Source organism: Ceratotherium simum, chromosome 39 (genome assembly GCF_057802395.1).
Source record: "Ceratotherium simum simum isolate JZ-2026a chromosome 39, ASM5780239v1, whole genome shotgun sequence".
Taxonomy (NCBI): domain Eukaryota; kingdom Metazoa; phylum Chordata; class Mammalia; order Perissodactyla; family Rhinocerotidae; genus Ceratotherium; species Ceratotherium simum.
Genome location: NC_141938.1, coordinates 16,196,538 through 16,217,565, shown reverse-complemented (window position 1 = coordinate 16,217,565; position 21,028 = coordinate 16,196,538). Strand labels below are relative to the sequence as shown.

Genomic DNA, 21,028 nt, shown 5'->3' with positions numbered 1-21,028 from the left:
GCCGGGCCCACCGTGTGCCCCGGGCCTCGGTTTCCCCGCGTGCACGGTGGGCGGGTCCCCTGTGCGCCCCGGGCCTCGGTTTCCCCGCGTGCACGGCGGCCGGGCCCACCGTGTGCCCCGGGCCTCGGTTTCCCCGCGTGCACGGTGGGCGGGTCCCCTGTGCGCCCCGGGCCTCGGTTTCCCCGCGTGCACGGCGGCCGGGCCCACCGTGTGCCCGGGGCCTCGGTTTCCCCGCGTGCACGGCGGGCGGCTCTACTGCGCGCCCCGGGCCTCAGTTTCCCCCTCCCTGCAGCAGGGAAGCGGACCGCGGTCGGGCTGGGCGGTCCTGGGGCGAACAAAGGGCGCTCCTTGGCCGCATCGCGCCCGCAGGCTCCCTGGCGGCCTCCACCTCCCCGCGCGCTAACCCAGGAGTCACGTCCCAGTTCGAATTCGACTTTTCGGCCACGTGCCCACAAGCAAGATGGAGCCTCATAGGTTCCCTGCCCGACTCCAAGATGGGGACACGCTCCCCTCTGCCCTTACGCCGGAGGTGGACGACCCCTGCCCGTTTGCAAGATGGCGGCAGCCTGGGGGGAAGCACGCTTCCTGCCGCCTGACTCGCCACGTACCCACTCTCAAGATGGCGTCTCCCGCAGAGCCCCACGCAGGAGAGCGGCTCGCTCACTGGCTCAGAAGCCCTCACGTGGCCCCAGCTTGTCTTCCCTCCCCCGACTCCAAGGGCCGTTTCCGCCTGGAGCCCTGACGGACGTCCGCCTCCTCCAATGGCCGCCTGCCATTCCCCTTGGCCCCACCCCCCCGAGCGGCCTCCTAGCCAGTGGGAGGTGCCGGCAGGGGCCCGCGGCGCTCGCCCCGCCCCCCCCGCGGCGGGAGCCAATGGGCAGAGCGCGCGGGGGACGTGTTCGGGCGTCTCCGCCATTTTGTGAGTCTATAACTCCGAGCCGTTGGGTCGGTTCCTGCTATTCCGGCGCCTCCACTCCGTCCCCCGCGGGTCTCCTCGGTGTGCAATGGACGGGTGAGTCGTGCCTGCCGCGCTCCTCGCCAAGCTCCTCGTGCGCCCGCGCTCCCCTCGCCGCCGCCCGGGCCCCTCGGGCTGCGGCCCGCGCGCCGCTCCGTCCCCGCCCCGGGCCCGCGGGTGCCTCGGGTCCTTTTCTCCACCGCCCTGGGCGGGTGCGGGGCGCGGGGCGCGGCGGCAGGGGCCGCGGGGGGACGGCGGGGCCCAGGCCGGCCCGTTTCCGGCCTCCGCGCGCCCCGTCCCGAACGCACGCGGCGGCCGCGCGCCCCTCCCCGCTTCCCGTCCGGTCTCCGCGCGCACGCGCGGCCCCTCGCGTGGCCCTTCCGGCGCCCCGTCCCCCCTTCGCGCCCCTCGTGGGGCCCTTCCCGCGCCCCGTACCCCGTCCGCGCGCCCCGTGTGGCCCTTCCCGCGCCCTGTCTGGCCCCCGCGCGCGCGTGCGCAGCACCCGCTCTCCGTCGCCCTCCTGGTGCGCGTGCGCGGCCTTTCCCGCCGCGCGGACTCTGCCCCCGGCCCCCCCGTAGCCGCGGGCCCGGGCGCGGCCGGAGACGCCGCCTCCTCCCGGAAGGGCGCGGGCCCCGCTCGCCCCCGCCCGCGGCCCACAAAGCACGGCCGCGCGCCCCCTTTGTTCCCGCCGGGGGCGGGGGGCCTGCCGGCCGCTCGCGGAGCCCCCCGGGGCGCGGCGGCTACACTGTGTCTGCGCCGCGCTACAAAGTATCCGCGCAGCAGGCCTGCGGTTACGGTTGCTGCCGGGCCCCGGGGAAGGCGCTGGAGCCCCGGAGAGACGAAACCCGCTTTCAAGCGGTTTCTCGTCCTGCACGTTGTGTGGTTTTTTGTTTTTTTAATCCCCTTGTTTCTCTGTGGGGGAGGGGTGAGCGCTGACTCGAAGAAAGTTCGGAGACGCAGAGGCCGCTGCGGTTCTGTTTTGATCTGGAGCTCTGGGCGAGCCCGTCCTCCTCCCCGGGCCTGACCCTCGGGCTGGGGGGTGTGGTTCACATGCCCGGGGGGGTCACGTGCCTTGGGTGCCTCGGGTTGGAAATGATAGGTTTTGGGCTGAATTAAATCCAGCCTTTTAGAAAAGTTGCTGCAGTAGGAGGAACACGATTCCTTCGTGGTCCGCTTTCCGTTTTGGCTTGGATGTCCTACCCACTTCGGAACCCCTCCCCGAGCTAGCGAGCGGGGGTGCAGGGAAGTGGGTCCTGACCCCCGTGGGGAGATCCCGATGGAAAGAACCTCCTTGAGTGTCAGGTCAGGTTCTCGCGCTTCGCCCCCTTCCTGAAGGACTGTTTGGAGGGAATGTTCTGTCCCCCAGATGTGGCTCTTGTAGGTGGTGTGGTTACCTAGGCAGCCAGGCCGGGCCTGCCTTCTGTGGAGGGCTTGGAGACCTTTTCCAGAAAGGCCATTTTATGTAAAACACTTCCCGTGTCTGCGGCCCCCCAGGGAGCAGGAAGCAGTGAGTCGCCCTGGCTTAGCAGTCGGGGAAACTGCGTGCTTTTCATTCTTTCAGTGTTTCTGGGAAGTTTTCTCTGGCTCAGTGAGGTCTTTTAAAGTCTGTTGACGCTAGTCCATGAGGTTTTTCTTTATAGTGGAGAGGTGAAGGCTCTGGGGGAGGTGGTAGCGAGAATGCATGCGAGCAGATGAGGGCAGCAGCTGGCAGGACTGGGGTGCAGGGCTTTGGGGGCCCCTGCCCGAGGGGGTCAGGGCCATCGAGTCGGCTCCCTAAGGGCAGGAGTGAGGGGAGGAGGAGCTCTGAGAACTTTGGGGGAAGGCTGCAGGGGGGCGCCTCTGCGTCGTGTTCCCAGCCTGAGGCCAGCCATCCCTGGCTTGCTGGGTGAGGGGGACATGGTTGGTGACATCACGGAGGCTCTGGTCACGGGAGCGCTGGGCCTTGGTGGCCAGGTGACCTGGTGGGGGGCGTTGCTGACTCAGTTCCCTTCCTGGACGGATGCTCTGTGAGTCATTCTGGCTCTCGCCAGTTTATATCTGCCACGTGGAGGCCGTTGGGGGGCTCCCGCTCGGTGCTGGGAGCTGGCCTGGTGTGGTCTGGGCTCTTGGCGGCAGGCACCTCGGCGGCCATGCTGTCCTCCTGCCTCCCTGCGCAGGGCCCGAGGCAGCCAGGGGAAAGTCCAGTCACGCGGGGCTGGGTTGATGAGTAACTCGTGCGGGTTTTATCTGACGGTTTCCAGTGTGCCACCTCTTCCTCCGTGGAGGCTTCTCTTTGAACCTCGAGTCCCCAGGGCCAGCCGTCTCACGGGCTCGCCTTCCTCTGAGCATTTCCAGTTTTTAGAAAGCGAACAACAGCACTCGAGCTTTCACAGCAAGCCTCAGGCGTCCCCCTGGGGCTTTTGGAGGGGGCGTCTTTGTCCTCGGCCGGTCCGGGGGCGGGGCCTGGGGTCCTGCTGGGAGGGAGGGGAGCAGAGGACAATGATGGCTCCTTTTCAAGTTGAGCTGCCGCGACCGCTCACTTTTCTGCCCCAGGCTTTCCAGTTAGGAGAGCCTGGGGGGGGGGAGCGTGTGCAGCCAGAGGAGCCGCGGCGGTGGCGGTGGCGGCGGCGGGCTCTCCCCCTCCTGGGCCGGGGGGCCGCACACCTGGCTAACCATCTCCTTTTCTCTCTCTGCAGCATTGTCCCAGACATAGCAGTTGGTACAAAGGTAGGCACCGCTGAGTTGGCTTTCTCCTTGCTTGCCCTGTCTCTGCGTCTGCTGCACAGCTTGGCGCGCTGGCCTGCAGCGGCTCCCGGGCTTCACAGTTTGCTTCGAGGCGGGGGGTTTGCGGGCCAGTCTCTCCTCAGACACGTTCCTCTGCCCCGTCAGCATCAAGTCCGTCTGGGCTGTGCGTTTCCAGCTGAGGGGGTTGGGTGGCCTGTCGCAGGAAAGGCACCTTTGGTCTCAGTTTGGGCCCCTCCTGGCCTTGAAACCCAGAGCCGGCCGGATCTCTGCGCGGACCAGCTCTTGGTTAAGTGGGACGTGTGATCAGGGCCCACCAGGAGGTCTGCCCAGCATGTTTTGAGGGCCGTGGTTTGGTATGGGACAAGTTGGAATCTGTTTGCCCCCCAAGGAGTTTGTGGGGTGGGTGGTGGGATTAGAGGGCACATGGAGGCCCTGGGACAGCTAGGGGCTGCTGTTGTCGGGTCGTGGATAAGTTTTGCTCTGGAACATCCTGTAGGGTGTGTCAAGGTAAAGGGAGGTGAAGGCGCTCTCTTCTTTAGCTGCAGCTTTTGCTGGTCTGACCCACCGTGGGGACGGTGACCAGGCTCCTGCCCCACAGGAGAGGGGCCGGCGGTCCTCCCCCAGGGGTGCCCCCAGGAGCGGGGGGTCCGGGAGCTGCTGGCAGGCGCCGCTGATTGGTTGGTTGACAGCTCAGGACAGGGTTTTGGCCATGGCTGGGTGGTGCCCCTCTCGGGCTGTGTCCTGAGCCCTGAGCCCCTGCAGGCGGCCCGGTGTCCGAGCTGGCGGCCGTGGTGCCTGGGCTGAGTTTCGGTTTCCCTCAGTGGGTTCTTGTTCTCAGATGCTGCGTGTCAGGTCCTCCTCCGGATAAAACCCGTTGTTCTCGGGCAGGTGGAGGGAGATGGTCTCTGGGCTGAGGCGTTGGTAACCGTTACGGAGAACGTAACCTCTTCCCACCTTCTGTGGGGTCTGCTAGGTTTCAAGCTGGAGCAGCTCTCACCTGTCCCATCTCGTCCCCAAGGGACTTTGGCTTCCAGAAGCTGGCTGCACGGGACAGAAACCCGGTGGGGGAGGCTCCCTCTGCCGTCCTCCGCCCCGGGGTTAGGACGAGCTGTGTTGTAGCGACAGGCGTCAAGGGCCGTGATGACGCGCAGCCGTGGATGAAGAAGAGACAGTTGCCCCGCTGTGCGGAGCAGGATATGCCCTGTCCCCAGCAGCAGGGATACCCGAGCCAGCCTGGCTGGTGTCCCCTCAGGGTTTTGCCCCATGGAGTGTCGCCTGAGTGGGCCATCCCCTCGTGAGCCGCTGTCGCCGCCTGCGCCGGGGGTGCTGCGTGCAGACTGGGCCTGTGTCCTGGGGGTGGGGGGCGAGCAGTCTGCCCCAGGGGTGTGGGAGTGCCAGGCCACCTGCCATGGGAACACGATCAGGGCCAAGAATGCCACGGCTCCGAGGAAGCGGGCCCCGCCCGTGTGTCAGGAACCCAGAGGCGCGAAGGTGGTGGCGGCCCCAGGAGCGTGGGGTGCCGGCCTGTCCTGCTCTGGCTCTGGCGGGAGGGGTATGTGAGCCTGAGGAAGGGGAGCTTGGGGGCGGGGTGGGAGGGGCTTTCCTGTGGCCTAGACAGCTGGGGTGCTTGGGGTGGGGAGGGGCACAGAACGGCTGCTCCGTGTGCTGGGAGTCTGCTTTCCTTCTGGCTCTTGCTCAGGGAAGGTCCCTGGCTGGTCTGCCTTCCCCGCTCCTGAGCGTCTAGTGGCCCCATGTCCTCGGGGAGGGAGCCCAGTGGTGGCATGGGGGTTGGTTCTGAGAGTGCCCTTGTTGGCATCAGACCCCAACTCCCGGGCAGACAGGTTCTGTGTTCGCTCTCTCCCCGGGGGCTTTGGGTCCCCACCCCCGATTCTCAGCCTTTGCTTCTGTGGTAGAGGGCAGCATGGCCTCGGGCCTGCGGCCTACAGCAGAGCAGAATTGGGGGCCCCGGGGGGGGGGCTGCAGACACTCCCCCAGCTGGGGGTCTGGTTCGGGGACCTGCCCACAGCAGCGGGCCCGGCAGTGTCCACGTCATTGTGGCCGTTCCTGCTCTGTGTCCCGAAGGGCAGTTTGTCCACCTTCTCGGCTTTCTTCGGCCGCTGTCTGTGGTGGGCAGGGCTGGGCGGGGGTCTGGGGCACCTCAGCACCTGGGAAGAGGGGGGGCCTTGCGGCCCTGGGCGGGGCGGGGTGGGATGTCCTCTGTAAGAGGCCGCTGGGCTGGTAGTTTGGGGGAAGGGCGGAGATAAGGCGTCCTTGAGACCAGGGGTGGGGGAAAGTTCTGCCCCAGAGCTGCCTGTTCCTGCTGCGGGAGCGGAGGGCTCGCTGGGGGCCGGGGACCCTTCCCTGCCCGCCGGGCACACGTCCAGAGGTGGTTTGAGGAGTCGCTGGGGTGGCTCTGTCCTGGCCGCCCCTGGGCCTGGGCTGCAGCCGTAGAAGTGGGCGGCGGGGCCCAGACCCGGGCGCTCCGTCCACGGGCCGGCCGCAGTCTCGCCCGCTTCTGCTCCCGAGTCGGGTGGCTGTGTCCTGGGGCCTGTACTCCAGGGCCTGTCTGATGTGTTTCTGGGGAGTTGATTCGATTAGGTTGAGACTAATGAGTAAACGAGTTGTTTCTGGAAAGAAGTTGGTCTGTCAGAAGGTGCAGAGAGCCCGCTCGTCACCCCGCCCCGCTCACTGCAGGGCCGCCTGCTGCCCGGGGGCGTCTCTGGTCCCCGGAAGTGACAAGTGACGGGGCCGAGGCTCAGGTTCCTCAAGCTGGAAAATAGGACGGCTCCGGCAGTGGGGCAGGCGGCTGTGGCTGACAAGGGGGCTTTGTTCCTGGTGGAGCGAGGGGGCGCGGTGCTCATAGGTTGCGGGGCTGTCAGGGGCAGCTGCCCTGAGGGCCTTGTCTGCAGCCCCAGGCGGGGTCGTGCAGGACCTGGAGGTGGGAGTGGCACGCAGAGCCCGCTGCAGGCGACAGGTCCCCCTGCCCCCACCTTGGAGAAACCCCAGGGAGCTGGCAGGCTGGACAGAGCAGTGTCCTGGGATTCAGGGCCGCGGGCCTGGGCAGGGAGGACTGGGTGCTTCTCTGGGGGGCTGCAGAGCTGCGGGCGGGGGCCTGGGAGGAGGGCCGGGCTGCGGGCGAGGCCGCCATGCTCCACTCGCCCCCTCTCTTCCAGCGGGGATCTGACGAGCTCTTCTCTGCCTGTGTCACCAACGGACCCTTTATCATGAGCAGCGGCTCAGCCTCCGCAGGTAAGGCCCATGGCCCCGTGGGGGACACGCCCGCGGTGGGGGGGATGAGCTGGGAGCCGCAGTCCACATGGGAGACGGGCGCCCCCGGGCGGCGTGGAGCTGGTCTGGGAAGGGGGTCTTTGGCCTTGAGGGAGCCTGGGAGGTACTTGTGCCACTCAAACCGCCCTCTTCTCAGCTAACGGAAATGATAGCAAGAAGTTCAAAGGTGACAACAGGAGCTCGGGCGTGCCCTCAAGGGTGATCCACATCCGGAAGCTCCCCAGCGACGTCACTGAGGGCGAGGTCATCTCTCTGGGGCTTCCTTTCGGGAAGGTCACCAATCTCCTGATGCTGAAAGGGAAGAACCAGGTACCTGCCCCCCCGCACTGGGGGCCTGTGGGGGGCTTCCCCGGTGCTCCCAGCTCACAGCCCTGCCCCGCCAGGCCTTCATCGAGATGAACACGGAGGAGGCGGCAAACACCATGGTGAACTACTACACGTCCGTGACGCCCGTGCTGCGCGGCCAGCCCATCTACATCCAGTTCTCCAACCACAAGGAGCTCAAGACTGACAGCTCGCCCAACCAGGCGGTGCGCCCGCGGGGCTGGGGCAGGTGGGCGGGAAGGCGGGAAACGAGCCTGTGGGGTGGGCCTCACGCTCACGGCCCTGCCCCCACAGCGGGCCCAGGCAGCCCTGCAGGCCGTGAACTCTGTGCAGTCGGGCAATCTGGCCCTGGCCGCCTCAGCCGCCGCAGTGGACGCCGGGATGGCGATGGCTGGCCAGAGCCCGGTGCTCCGGATCATCGTGGAGAACCTCTTCTACCCGGTGACCCTGGACGTGCTCCACCAGGTGAGCGGCCCCCGCCTGGGCTGGGGTCGGGGCTGGCGGCTGTGGTGGGGCAGGGCGTGACTCTTCTCTCTTCCAGATCTTCTCCAAGTTCGGCACCGTGCTGAAGATCATCACGTTCACCAAGAACAACCAGTTCCAGGCACTGCTGCAGTACGCCGAGCCTGTGAGCGCCCAGCACGCCAAGCTGGTGAGTGCCCCCCACTCTCGATGCCCAGCCGCCGCCCACGGCCCACATAGCCCGCTCACTGCCTCTCCCCGCAGTCGCTGGATGGCCAGAACATCTACAACGCCTGCTGCACGCTGCGCATCGATTTCTCCAAGCTCACCAGCCTCAATGTCAAGTACAACAACGATAAGAGCCGTGACTACACGCGCCCCGACCTGCCCTCCGGCGACAGCCAGCCCTCGCTCGACCAGACCATGGCCGCCGCCTTCGGTGAGGCGCCGGGGCGCCCAAGCGCCATGCGCGGGGGGCGAGGACCTAGCTCAGTCAGTGCCCGGCCTAGGGGCCCCGCGCGGCCAGCGCCCACGCGGCGGAGGAGCGGCCCTGCCCGCAGCGGCTCCGGGCAGCCCGCGCGGGGCAGTGGGAGCGATGATTAGTGTCTCGTTTGTTTCCAGGTGCGCCCGGCATAATGTCAGCCTCTCCGTATGCAGGAGCTGGTTTCCCTCCCACCTTTGCCATCCCTCAAGCCGCAGGTACTCGCACACTCGCTCTCGTCCCCACAGCCGACCTGCATGCCCACACACCTTTCCAGTAGCTCTGCTTCACGGGCGGCCGGCGTGGGTGCCGCCCCGGGAGCCCCTTCCTGGGCGAGGCCCGGGGTCCCCGAGGAGCCTGGACAGGGCAGGTGTAGGCCAGGCCGCGCAGAGCCGGCTAACCCCGCAGTCTCTGGTCTGTTCCCTTCAAGCGCCCGCAGGGCCAGGACGAGTGCGAACGGTGGTTGGAGGGATGTGTCCCTAGTAGAGGCAGTTGAGTGGCCGGGTAAGCGGAGCGCATGAGCCAGCGGGCACGCCTGCGCGTCCCTCCCGGGCCTGGGTGCCCACCCACGTGACGGTCACGAGCCTGCTGTGGCGTGCCGGCCTGTCGTCTGCATGGTGACGGGTACCTGCATGCACGCGGCCGAGGCCCGCGGGCCGGATCCTGCGTCCGTGGAGCCGGAGCTTCTGTGCTGTTTGGCGCATGTAGACGGGTCCGAGCCGGCTGACCTGTGCCTCGAGGAGAGGACGGAGCGCCATAGGCCTGGCAGGGCCGAGAGCGACCAGGCACCTGCGCGGCTCCTTTGCATGAGGAGGGGCAGGGCCCACGCTCCCTCTCGGGTCCTGGTGCTGCTGCTCACCGGCCGCCTCTTTCTCCGCAGGTCTCTCCGTCCCCAACGTGCACGGGGCCCTGGCCCCTCTGGCCATCCCGTCAGCGGCGGCGGCCGCGGCAGCAGCGGGCCGGATCGCCATCCCAGGCCTGGCAGGGGCGGGAAACTCTGTCCTGCTGGTCAGCAACCTCAATCCCGAGGTAGGTGGCCCCTCCCAGGGCGTCCCCCCGGGCCCTAGTGCAGGTGGCAGACGGGTTGGGCCCTGTCACCCCAGCCCCGCCCGAGTCGCGCTGTCCCCTGCAGCCCCTCTGCGCTGACGTGGCTCCCGCGTCGATCTTTCCTCAGCGCGGAGCTCTCCTGTTTCTTGAGCATCTTGAGTTACGTTTCCAGTTCCGTAGCACTCTGAGTCGCATGTTTTCTGGTTCACAAAAGCGGGGCTAACAGTTAGAGCTCGGCCGGCCCACAGGCGCTTCTGCTCGGGGGGGCATGGTCCATGGTCCCCGGGCCGGCGACCCCACGTGGCTCCATGGCCCAGTTAGGCCTAGAGAGCCGGAGGAAGTGTAAAGGCTCCCGGTATTTACCTCGGAAGACGGGGTTCGCGTGTTGTCAGCCTCTCAGACTGTCCTCTGTCTGTCTGACCGCTCCTGTGACTTCTCGGCCTGAGGGCCAGCGCCCGGGAGCCCTGTGCGGCCTGAGTCGGGCTCCGGCAGAGCCTCCACTAACAGAGCAGCCAGCTTGTGTGAGCGAGGCCGCCGCAGCGGAGGAGGCACCGGCGAGCGGCCTGGGCACAGGAGGCCGTGCCGGGCGCCGGTGCCTCCTGCTCGCGGGCAGGCGGGCCTACCTGGCAGCCCCGGGCCCGTGTGCGTGTGGAGCTTGACTGTGGAACACTATGGATTCTTATGTATTTACTGACCTGTGTTTTTTGCTACTTTTTTCTTTTCTCCCCTTCCCCTCTCCCAATTTTTTTTCTTGCCCTGATCCGGAATTTCTTTGCCAACTGACTGCACGGTTCTTCTGCTTCCGTTGTTGCTTGAAACAAAACAAAACCATAAATAAATAAAAACAAAATTCCCCCTCAAACCCTGCTCTCCGGAAACCAACCTGCCCTTGAATATTAACATCCTGACAACTTCATCATCCATCAACTGCACGCCTGCCTCCTCGTGGTGGACGATGGCTCCTCGCTCCCTGACCTCTCCCTTTCCCTGTCCCTCCGCTGCCTTGCTCTGCTGTCCTCTAAAGAGAGTCACACCCCAAAGCCTCTTTATTCTCTTCGGTATGTTATCATTCACACTTTTATTACTTTGTTTTCGTTTAATGGAGTTCCCTTTGGCGGCCTCGGCCCGCACGCGCGTGGCTTGCCTGCGGTTTGCGTACGTGCCCGCCGCCGCAGACCGCGTGGTGGTCCCCGCATGCCCGCAGAGTTAAGCGTGTGGTAGCATGCTGGTGGTGGCTCTGGCAGGTGGCCTGTCCTGGACTTTATGACTTGTTGCTGAAGGTCGTCCTCCTGGTGACGCCCCTGTGACTAGACGCAGGTCCCCAGAGGCAGACTAAGCAAGCCTGCGGGAAGAGCCAGCCCCGTGAGGGGGAGCGGGCGCGGGGGCTGGCGGGGAGGCGGTGGCGGGGCCCGCAGCTCAGCCTGTCCCTGCGCTTTTGAAGGCGTGTACGGCGACGTGCAGCGGGTGAAGATCCTGTTCAACAAGAAGGAGAACGCGCTGGTGCAGATGGCCGATGGCAGCCAGGCCCAGCTGGGTGAGGGCCGGGCCCCTGGCGGGCGCGGGTGGGCGGGCGGGCAAGTGGCAGGCCTCGGGCCTCACGCGTCCACGCGGGTCTGCCCCGCAGCCATGAGCCACCTCAACGGGCACAAGCTGCACGGGAAGCCGGTGCGCATCACGCTGTCGAAGCACCAGAACGTGCAGCTGCCCCGGGAGGGCCAGGAGGACCAGGGCCTCACCAAGGACTACGGCAGCTCGCCGCTGCACCGCTTCAAGAAGCCCGGCTCCAAGAACTTCCAGAACATCTTCCCACCCTCGGCCACTCTGCACCTCTCCAACATCCCGTACGTGGGCTGGCGGGTCCTGTCCGGAGTGGAGCCCCCAGCACGCTGGGGCGGGGGCAGGGGCCGAGGGTCTCCACAGCCGGGTGGTTTCTGAGCCCAGTGGGGTGTTTCTCTGCTTCTAGTGGACGGTTCGGATGGCCAGGTCTTAAGGTGTCCTGGTTCTGGGCCTCTGAAGGGTCTCAGAGTCCCCGGGCTGCCTCGGCCCTCTGAGCACTGCTGTCCTGAGGGGATGGCCTCAACCTCCCGGGGCCTGGACGCAGCTCAGGGTCCCCTCTCCCCCCAGGCCCTCCATATCTGAGGACGACCTCAAGATCCTCTTCTCCAGCAACGGCGGGATCGTCAAGGGATTCAAGTTCTTCCAGTGAGTATGAGGCCCTTCTGCTGGCTGGCCCGCCTGCCCCTCCCCTCCCCTCCCCGCCCCTCCTCTCACGCCCGGCCCGTCTTCCCCCCACAGGAAAGACCGGAAGATGGCGCTGATCCAGATGGGCTCCGTGGAGGAGGCCATCCAGGCACTCATCGACCTGCACAACCACGACCTGGGCGAGAACCACCACCTGCGAGTGTCCTTCTCCAAGTCCACCATCTAGGCCCGCCACCGAGGACCAGCCGCCGCGCCCGGCCACCACTTCCATCATTCCAGAAAAAAGCCACTTTAAAAAGCAGCTGAAGTGACCTTAAGACCAGAGATTTTATTTTTTTAAAGAGAAATCAGTTTACCTGTTTTTAAAAAAATCAAAATCTAATTCACCTTGGGGAGACGGGGTGCCGGCCTCAGGCTCCTGGCGACGGTGGGCAGTGCGCCTGCCCCCGCCCTGTGCCTTCCGCTGCCCGCAGGGCGGGCGCCCCAACCTCCACGGCTCCCCTGTGCCTTAAACCTGCCGCTCCCCCCAGCAGGCCTCGCGGTAGAGGCGCGTGGGCTTGGGGCCGTGGCCTGGCGGCTGAGGCCGACCCCCATGTAATCAAGTGTGCGACCCCCAGGCCGCCCCCTTCAGCTTCGTGATCTCGTGCTTCGATGCACTGCACGCCCGTGCCTAGCAATATCTCAGTTGACCAAATATGCTAATCTTTTTTCATTTATATGCAAAAGACATAGTTTTAAGTACCTTTTTATAGCAAGATGATAAGAATGGTGTGAGTGTAACCTGTCTCCTCCTCGCGCTGTGACCTGTATACTGTACTTATTTTATTCCTGTAATGAAGTCGCAGGGCAGGGTCCAGTCTCCAGGGCGGCCCCCGATGCCTTACACCCGCCTGTCCTCTGCCCCGAGGACCGGCGCTCCTCAACTTTCAGGGCTACTTTTTCCTGCAAATTTTGGACCAAAGTTTTCTGTTGCGTCTGCCCCTGACGCTGGGACCCCGGATGGGACCAAGGCCCTGGAGTCTTCACTGTCTCCTTTGGCCTCGTCCTGCCCTCGCGGGTCCAGGGGGCTCCCTGTGCAGACCCCGAGCTGGCCGTCTCTCCCTGGGGCCTGGACCCCACGTTTCCAGATGGGGTGAACAAGGGTGTAGATATTTATAATTTTTTATACCTGTTGTAAGATGTGAGGGGCAGCAAACGCGGTTTTTTATGGGGACACACAGATGTATATTTTGATAACAGCGACTACAGGCTCAGTATTGTAACGGAGCCCGGCGTCCACTGCCCGCCGGCTTGTAATGCGGAGAGAAGCGAATTAAAGCAATTTTATAACAACCCCGCCTCGTCGTGGGCTCGTTCTTGTGTCCCTAACCCTAACCCGCTGTGGGAGGCCGCGGCCCGGCTGTACAGAGTGAATAAACCTGATGCTGCACTGGCTGCTTGGTCCTGGGCTGTCTTCACTGCTGTTCCCGTCTCCCTGCTTCTAAGGGATGGGGGGCTGTGGGTCCGGGGTGGGGGGCCTGTTCTGCTGGTGTCTGCCCACCCCTCGGGGTTGGCACGGCCCTGGGGCTCCTGTGGATCCATCCACCGCCCCTCACTTCCTGGGGGGCTCTCCTGGGTCACACACTGCAGTGTGAACCTCGCTGCAGGACGTTCGTTCCCAGTGTAGACAGGCTTTTAGCGCCCCATCACGGTGGCGCAGCCACAGACAAACGCGGGCCCTGAGAGCCCAGAGCACCCCAAGCCGACGCAGGTGGGGCTGGGGACCCCGGGCCTGGGGCGCGGCCGCGGGCCCTCAGACCAAGACGACTCGGGAGCCAAGACCCCAGTATGGACCTTTATTGTGTGACCGTGAGATGCCCCCGCCCGGCCCCGCGTGCACCCCACCCCATGCTGCCCCCCCCCCGGGCCCCACTCCCCGGGGCCTGACCAGCGGCTGCGCCCCAGCCCGGCCCTCAGTCCTTGAACCTCCGCGCTGCCTGCATCTTGCGGTAGTAGCTCTCCGCCTCGGCCTCGCCCGAGGCCTCGCGCTCACCCAGCGCCAGGCCGCCCGCTTTGCGCCGCAGTGTGGACTCGCGGCTGCCCGGGCCCAGCGCCCCGTCGGCCGCGCCCAGCGGGGGCAGCCCCTCGCCCGTGGCCAGGTTCACGGTGGCCATGGCCCCGAACCGCGGCTCCTCCTGGTCCACGTCGCTGATGGACGAGCCGGGGGACAAGCCCGGCGGCTTGGGCCCGCCCCGGAAGCCGCGGGCCAGGTCCCCCAGCTCGTAGCCGCCCTCGCCCTCCACGCCCTTGGCCCCGCCGCCCGCCGCCTTCCACTCCCAGGGCCCGTTACCCGCTGACAGGTGGACCACGGGGTGGTGGGGCGCGTGTGCGTCGATGGTGACGATGCTGGCCGAGTCGCGGTCCGACGGCGAGCGGTACTGCGAGGAGTCGGAGCTGGCGCTGGAGGATGAGGCCGTCTCGGCCGCCTTGGGGCCCGGCCCGCCCGGCGCCTTGGACATGGCGATGACCTGCAGCAGCCGCGGCGGGTTGGCCACGCGGGGCTGTGCGGGGGCCGCGGCCACGGCGGCCCCGCTCTTCTCGGCCATCAGGAGCCACTTGGCCCGCACGGCCGCGCTGCTCTTGGGGGACAGGCCGGCCACCGCCTGCGCGCCCTCCTCAGGGATGTGCACCAGCGGCTGCGGCCCGGCCCGCGGCGGGAGAATGACCCGAGGCCCAAGCCCCGGCCGCGCCTGGACGGTGGGGTAGAGCGAGGGCGGGGCCGGCCCCCCTTCCTCTCCATCCTCCTCCTCCTCCTCCTCCTCCTCCTCCTCTTCCTCCTCCTCCTCCTCCTCGGCCATGGGCTCGGCCGGCGCCCGCAGGTGCCCCGGGCTGGCCTCGTCGGGCAGCCCCAGGCCGCGGCCCTCCAGCGACTTCTGTTTCCACTCGCTGATGAGCTGCTTGGAGCGCGAGGCGTCGAGCGGCACGTGGATGGTCATGTGTCGGCGGGCGGGGTCGTCGAGCGAGGGTGTGCTGACACGGGGCAGCGTGTGGCTGAAGGTCACCATGCTCTCCTTGCCCATGGGGCTGCGCGGGGCCAGCAGGTCCACGTCCACGCTGGCCCGCTTCAGGCTGCCCAGCGAGGTCTTCTCGCGGCCCACCGGCCGGGGCACGCCCTCCAGCCGCCCCGGCGGGCCCAGCTCATCGGTGCTCACCGACTTGTTCTGCTGGTACACCGAGTCGTGGCCCCGCTGCGTCAGCGCCCGCAGCGCGTCCTTGGCGGCCGCCGGGGCAGCCGGCTTCTCCGAGGGCGGCGCCTGGAAGTGGCCCACTGCGTGGCAGGCCTGGGGGTGACACGGGCAGGGCGTGAGGCCGGCGGCCGGAGACCCGGGTCCCCACACGCGACAGACCTGCCGTGGAGTCTGAGGGGATGCCTGGCTCTCGGTGGGGAAGTCTGAGCGGGGAGCCCACCGTGTTGCCAACATGGCTAAGTCCAGCCTCGGCCACTCACTCCGCACATTAGACAAGTCTGTGCCCACGAGATTCTGACCCAGCATCCAGGGGACAGGACTCATCAGAGCCCCAGGACAGGGACAGGCTCCCCCCAGACCTCCCCCGGGCGCCTGGGCCCCCCTCCCCCCCAGACCTCCCCCGGGGCGCCTGTGCCCCCCTCCCACCCCAGACCTCCCCCAGGTGCCTTGCCCCCCTCCCGCCCCGCCCCCGGGCGCCTGTGCCCCAGACCTCCCTGGGCGCCTATGCCCCCCTCCCCCCCCCAGGGCGCCTTGCCCCCCTACCCCGCGCCCCGGCGTGGCGCCCCCTCACCAGGTAGGCGGCGATGCCGGCCCCGATGAGGAAGCCGGCGTAGACGTCCCCAGGGTGGCTGCGGTGCTGGGTGATCTGGGTGAGGCCACAGATGCCCGCAGCGATGGCGAAGGCGAACACCAGGACGGGCTTGACCAGCTTGGTGGTGTCCGAGATGACCGAGTTGAAGTACATCTGGGGGGGCCGGCGGGTCAGGGTGGCGGATCCTCGGGGGCCGGTGGGGGCAGGGCCGGGGAGGGCGGGGGCGGCTGGGACTCACCGACACGTAGACGGCAGCGAAGGCCGACAGCGTGGCGTGCTGCGACGGGAAGGTCTTCCTGCAAGAGGCGTCCAGTGACCCCGCGGGCCTGGGAACCCTCCGAGCCTCAGTTTCCCGGGACGCTCCACGGGCCGCGGCCGGGTGGGCTCACCGGGCAGACAGGATGGCGTGGGCGTCGTGGCCGGAGCAGATGTCCTGCGTGACATAGGGGTTGGCCTCGCACGGCGTGCCCAGCAGCGTGTAGTTGGGCTCACAGACCGTCAGGAAGAAGGGCGCGTGGTAGCCGGTGGCCAGCTGGATGACGTCGGTCACCAGGGCCGTGGCACACAGGCCGAAGACGTGGACGCCTGCGGGAGGGAGGGTCAGGCCAGGCGGGGTACCCGCGTGCGGGCTCCGGGCAGGGCTGGGGCGCCGGCCGCGACTCACCCACGAAGCGCACGGTGCGCCGCAGGAAGGCGTTGAAGCTGCAGCCGCCGGCGCTGATGCTGCCCTCGGCCCCGCCGGGGCCCCACAGCCGCGACTGCAGGCAGTAGAGCAGGCCCTCGCCCAGCATGATCTGCGACAGGCAGGCGCTCAGCCCGGCCGCCAGGGGGCGGGCGCCCGCCGCGGCCCAGACCCCGGGCGCTGGGACTCACCGAGGCCGCGGGAGCGGCAAAGGCCAGGCTCAGGAGCATGAGCAGCGGGACGAGCTCCTCGTTGGCCTCCACATAGGGCATGGAGAGCGTGCGGTCGTAGCACTGGAAGCCCACCTGGGCCGGCTTGAAGAGGTCAGTCAGCTCCAGGAAGTACAGGGACACGACGGACGACGCCACTATGGGCAGCTGCGGGGGGACGGCTGGCCAGGGTCGCCCACGCTCGCTCCGGAGTCATTGGCCCACGAGCCCAGTCCCATCCCCCGATTCGCCCACCCGTCCACCTGTGCACGCTGCAGTTCACCTGTTCACCAGGTTGTTCATCCCCGGTGACCTGCCCACCCATCTGTGTGACATCCATCGATCCAGCCGGCCGTCACGGCCACTCTTGCACCCAGGAATTCATTCATTAATCCATGATTTACCCATCCATCCACCCACACATCATCCACCATCCACCCTCCACCCACCCACCCACCCACCCATCCATCCACACACCCATCATCCACCCACCCACCCATCACCCACCCACGCACTCCACCCATCTATCCATCCATCCACCCACCCACCCATCCATCCACCCACCCACCAATCCATCCACCCACCCATCCATCATCCACCAACCCATCCATCATCCACCAACCCACCCACGCAACCACCCACCCACCCATCCATCCACCCACCCACCCATCCATCCACCATCCATCCATCCATCCATCCATCATCCACCCACTCATCCACCATCCATCCATCCACCCACCCATCCATCCACCCAACTCATCCATCCATCCACCATCCATCCATCCATCCACCATCCATCCATCCATCCACCCACCCATCCATCATCCACCAACCCACCCACACAACCACCCATCCATCCACCATCCATCCACCCACCTACCCATCCACCCATCCATCCATCCACCATCCATCCATCCATCCACCCATCCATCCACTCACCCATTCATCCATCCATCCACCCACCCATCCACTTCATCCATTCATTCCTCTCCTCCAACCAGCCTTGCCATCTTGAACAACCTAGAAACAGCAAACACGTTCCTGCCTCTGGGCCTTTCCTCTCAGGGATGGACGGATACCCTTGGACATCCCTTTGGTGCCCCGGCCCTCCTCTGAGGGCCCCTCCCTGGCCACCGTCTCTCCATCTCTTGCCCCACTTTATTTCCTCTGGACCCTGTACCCCCATGTGCCAATCTACCACTCAGCCCCAAGAACCTGGCCCACGGCAGGTGCTGAATGAATGAATCTGTGAAGTCGCTCATTCGTGCCACTGTCCCTCTGCACACCCTGGCCGTGTCCCCCCACGAGCTGGGCACACAGCACACGTGACATTCCTTCATGCTCACGCCGCCCAGGAGGTACAGATGGGGAGATGGAGCTTCCGGAAAGCAGACAGCTGAGCTGTTCTTGACCCCGTCACATGCACGGCCGCCCGAGGAAGGCAAGAGGCGGGGCCCGGCCCTCCCTCGCTCACTCACTCGTTCACTGGTGCCACTGAGCGTGGAATCAGGGGGAATCTTCTGATGAAGCAAACCCTCCCAGGGTCCTGCCTCCTCTGGTCCAAGGGTCTCAAACTCAACCGCCCAGGGGCCAGGCAGGGGCCGGCACCACAGGGACCGGAGAGGATGTGGGTGTCTAAGGGGCCTGGCTGCCTCGGGAGGCCCCCACCTCCATTTTACAGACGAGGAAACTGAGGCACGGTTGAAGCCCACGAGAGGCCACCATCTTGACTCCTGCTGTGCACTCAGCCCTCTGCCCAGCCCCGGCGGGGGCTCCCGGAGGGGAAACGCCCAAGTTGGGTCTGTAGGAGCTGGGCCGGTGTCCAGGGAGCATTGATTGAGCGCCTGCTGCATGCAGGTACAACACCCAAGGCAGCTGAGTGAAGCGGTTCGCGGCCACCTGCCTGGGCTCGCATCCAGGCTCCTTCTCTTTCCCGTGCCTCAGTTTCCTCGACTGAAAACAGGAATGACTAGGTCGCCGCTCTCAGGGCTCCAGTGCGAGGACGGGAAGAGTCAGTATACAGAAAGCGCTTAGTGCCCGGCACACAGGTACCCTCGGCAACATTAGCTGCAACGATTCCTCCCACGGTTGCCATCAGCGTGACCGGGCAGGACCGTTGGGCCATGGACAGGGTCTTAGGCGGGGCCTGGGCACAGCCTTCAAGACGCCAAATTCTCCAGCAAGAGGGTCGGCTCGGTTTAATTCTCTGTCCACCCCCCACAGCTGTCCGAGCCTCGGGGCCCGTCCTCCACCCCAGAAGGAGCCGGCAGAGGCGGTGGGGCCCCCGCCACCCCCGGAGGGCCCGTAAGTGCCTCCCTGGACCCCACCACCTTCTTCTTGCTTCTGAGACCCTCAGCTGAAAGCCAGGGACCCCTGAGAGCACATCGGACCCAGAGAAAATGATCCACGTTCAGGAACGTCCTGCCGACGTCCTTAACTTGGTGCGTGCATGTGTCTTCTTAAAAAAAATGAACGTAACGCTCGCAGGAAAGGAAATGCAAAGGAGACCCGGGACGCAGTGCTGCACCACCGGGTTGGTCAGAAGCCAAAAGGCCGCTGACACTTGGTGCCGACACGCCTGGGGGCGAACAGGCACCCACGAGGGCGTGGGGGATGCTGCAGGCTCCTCGGGGGATGTGGGGTCTTTCTGGAGTGACCACACCCTGCTCCCCAGGGATTCTCCTGCAGATAAGCTCCCTCTGGTGCGGGGCGACACAGGCCAAAGGGCCTTCCTCATGGGAGCGTCTGTTAGCCCCCGAGTGCCCAGCTGCCTGGTGGGGGGGTGGGGGGTGTGCGCCTCCATGCTGGAGTACTACGCAGCAGTGAAAAGGGACAGGGATGCCCTTTCCTGGGACAACATGAGCAAAGATCTCCCATTACTGCTGGAAAAAAGCCAACAGTAGAAACGTGTTTTAAAAGGTGGTGCAGGAAGGGACACATGTCTGCCGGATAGGACCACAAGGTTGAGAGGACTGGGAAATGGGAGGGGGACCTCCTGGGAGGGAGCGGCCCCCCATGACGTGGGAACCCCAAGAAGGTTTAACCTATTGTAATGGGGATTTAAATGCAAATCTGAAAAATAATTAGATCTTCTGCCTGTGGGGGGCCCGCTGGCCTGGGCTGGGCCTCCGGCTGGGGACCCTCCACAGGGGCTGTGGCTGGGTCTGGGGACGGCCCCTCCACGCCCTGCCTGGCCCCTCCCGCTTTGACACCTCACCCCCACCCCCTTTCACGTCCCCCAGCGCCGGCTCCAGCCCCTCCAGGCCAGCCACCGACCTGGACCCCAGCGGAAGGTCCCACCTCCCGGCATTCGCCCAGGCCGTTCCGGCAGCCCCGAACACCCTCTGCGCCTCCGGAACTCCTACTCGTCCTGCAGAGCCCAACTCCTCTGACCCCCACCCCCGGGCCCCCTGGCTGTGTCCCGGCCCCAGGCTGACCCGGCCTGTGCCCGCCCCTGTCCCTCGGCGTGGGCTCGCCGAGGGGGGCCATCGGGACTGAGGCCTCTGCCCCGCCCCCGCCACGCGACCCCCGCTCACCTCCACGAAGTAGAAGCAAGGCAGCAGCGTCATGCTGTCCTTGGGGCTTTTATTCTTCTCCTTGGTCGCGATCATGGTGCCGCGGGCGCCACAGGCCGCGGCCGGAGGGGACAAAGCCGCGCTGGAGGAGGGGGGCGCAGACTGAGCCGGGGGGAACCCGGTGCCGGCGGCTGCGGGGGAGGGGCGGGCGAGGATGCGCCAGGACCGCCCGGGGAAACTGAGGCTGCGGAGGGGGCGTCGCCGCGGGCTCCCCGGGCACTGCGGCCCTGCCCAGCGATCCGGATGCAGGGCACCCCCGCGCCCGGGATGGGGGGTCGGGAGGGGACTCGGCGAGGAGGATGGCCCGGCCCGGCGTAGGGGTCCCGGGGCCGCGTTCGGGTGGGGGCCTCGGGGGGACGGGGGTCCGGGGTCCCGGCCGGGGTGGGTCGGGCCTCCGGCCGCAGCCCCTCACCTGGCGCCCGCGCTCGCAGGGCGGAGCTGGCGGCGGCGGCGGGCGGGGGCTGCGACGCGAGCACAAAGCGCGGCCCCTCCCCCGCGGGGGCGGGGATGGGGGGATGCGGAGAGGAGAGGAGAGGGGAGGGCACCCCGCTGCCCGAGACCCCGCGCCCACCCGGCCTAGACGCGGCTCGAGGGGCGGGGGCTCTTTGTCTCCGCGCGAAGGGGCCGCCGCGCGCGTCCGTCTCCGGCCCGGGCCCCGGGCGCGCCGTCCCCGCCTCCCCGGCTCGCGCCTCCTCCGCCTCCGGGGCTCGGGGGTCTCCGTCTCCCGGGGGCGCGGACCGAGGCCGGGGTCTGCGGGCTCCTCCCCCCCCGGGCCTCTCGGATGCGCCGCGGGGGCCCCATCGGTGCGGGGCGCAGGGTCTCTCCGGGTCCCGCCCCGTCTCCGCGCGTCTCTGCGCCCCTCCCCGGGGCCCGCCGCTCGCCGGCGCGCGTTTCCATGGCGAGCTCCCGGGGCGCCCGAGCCATCGGGAGACAAAGGAAAGTGGAGGGGGGGGCGCGCGCGCTCGCTCCGCGTCCCCGCGCCCCGCCCACCCTCTCCCCCTGCGCCCGCGGGGTCCACACTCTGCTCGGCCGGTCCAAGCCCCTCGCCAGGCCCACCCCGGCCAGGGCGCACGGCCCCGGATGACCGGGATGCGGGGGCGGTGGGTCGGGCCCTCACCGAGAATTTACGTGATGCGCACTTAGGCAGCGCTTGCTGTTTGCTCCTCGCCACACACGGCCCTGCGGGGCTGGGGCTGGCTGACCTCCTATTTTGCAAATGGGGAGACTGAGGCCCGGGGAACTGAAATTCCCGTCCAAGGT

The 21,028-nt window shown here is 67.0% G+C and overlaps 2 protein-coding genes across 4 annotated transcripts; one reads left to right on the top strand and one right to left on the bottom strand.

Moving 5' to 3' along the window:
- The first annotated feature begins 883 nt into the window (after positions 1–883).
- Positions 884–12,816, top strand: PTBP1 (polypyrimidine tract binding protein 1). Of its 3 annotated transcripts, XM_004441375.3 has the most exons (15): positions 884–1,012; positions 3,631–3,661; positions 6,853–6,928; positions 7,104–7,276; positions 7,351–7,497; positions 7,586–7,756; positions 7,833–7,943; positions 8,018–8,192; positions 8,375–8,452; positions 9,115–9,263; positions 10,306–10,339; positions 10,723–10,815; positions 10,906–11,122; positions 11,406–11,483; positions 11,577–12,816. In XM_004441375.3, exons 1-15 carry the CDS (start codon positions 1,005–1,007, stop codon positions 11,707–11,709), a joined length of 1,674 nt encoding a protein of 557 aa, XP_004441432.1. In that variant the 5' UTR covers positions 884–1,004; the 3' UTR covers positions 11,710–12,816. The 3 variants fall into 3 exon arrangements, with proteins under 3 accessions (XP_004441432.1, XP_004441434.1, XP_087282058.1); XM_004441377.3 differs by lacking the exon at positions 8,375–8,452; XM_087425932.1 differs by lacking the exons at positions 884–1,012; positions 8,375–8,452 and adding an exon at positions 2,073–2,257.
- Positions 12,817–13,386: 570 nt separating this feature from the next.
- PLPPR3 (phospholipid phosphatase related 3) lies at positions 13,387–20,174 on the bottom strand. The gene is made up of 7 exons (XM_004441374.3): positions 19,730–20,174; positions 16,176–16,361; positions 15,967–16,096; positions 15,692–15,887; positions 15,541–15,598; positions 15,282–15,455; positions 13,387–14,803 (listed from the first exon to the last, which is right to left on the bottom strand). The coding sequence occupies exons 1-7, from the start codon at positions 19,802–19,804 to the stop codon at positions 13,436–13,438; spliced, it is 2,187 nt and encodes a 728-aa protein (XP_004441431.1). The 5' UTR covers positions 19,805–20,174; the 3' UTR covers positions 13,387–13,435.
- Positions 20,175–21,028: the final 854 nt, after the last annotated feature.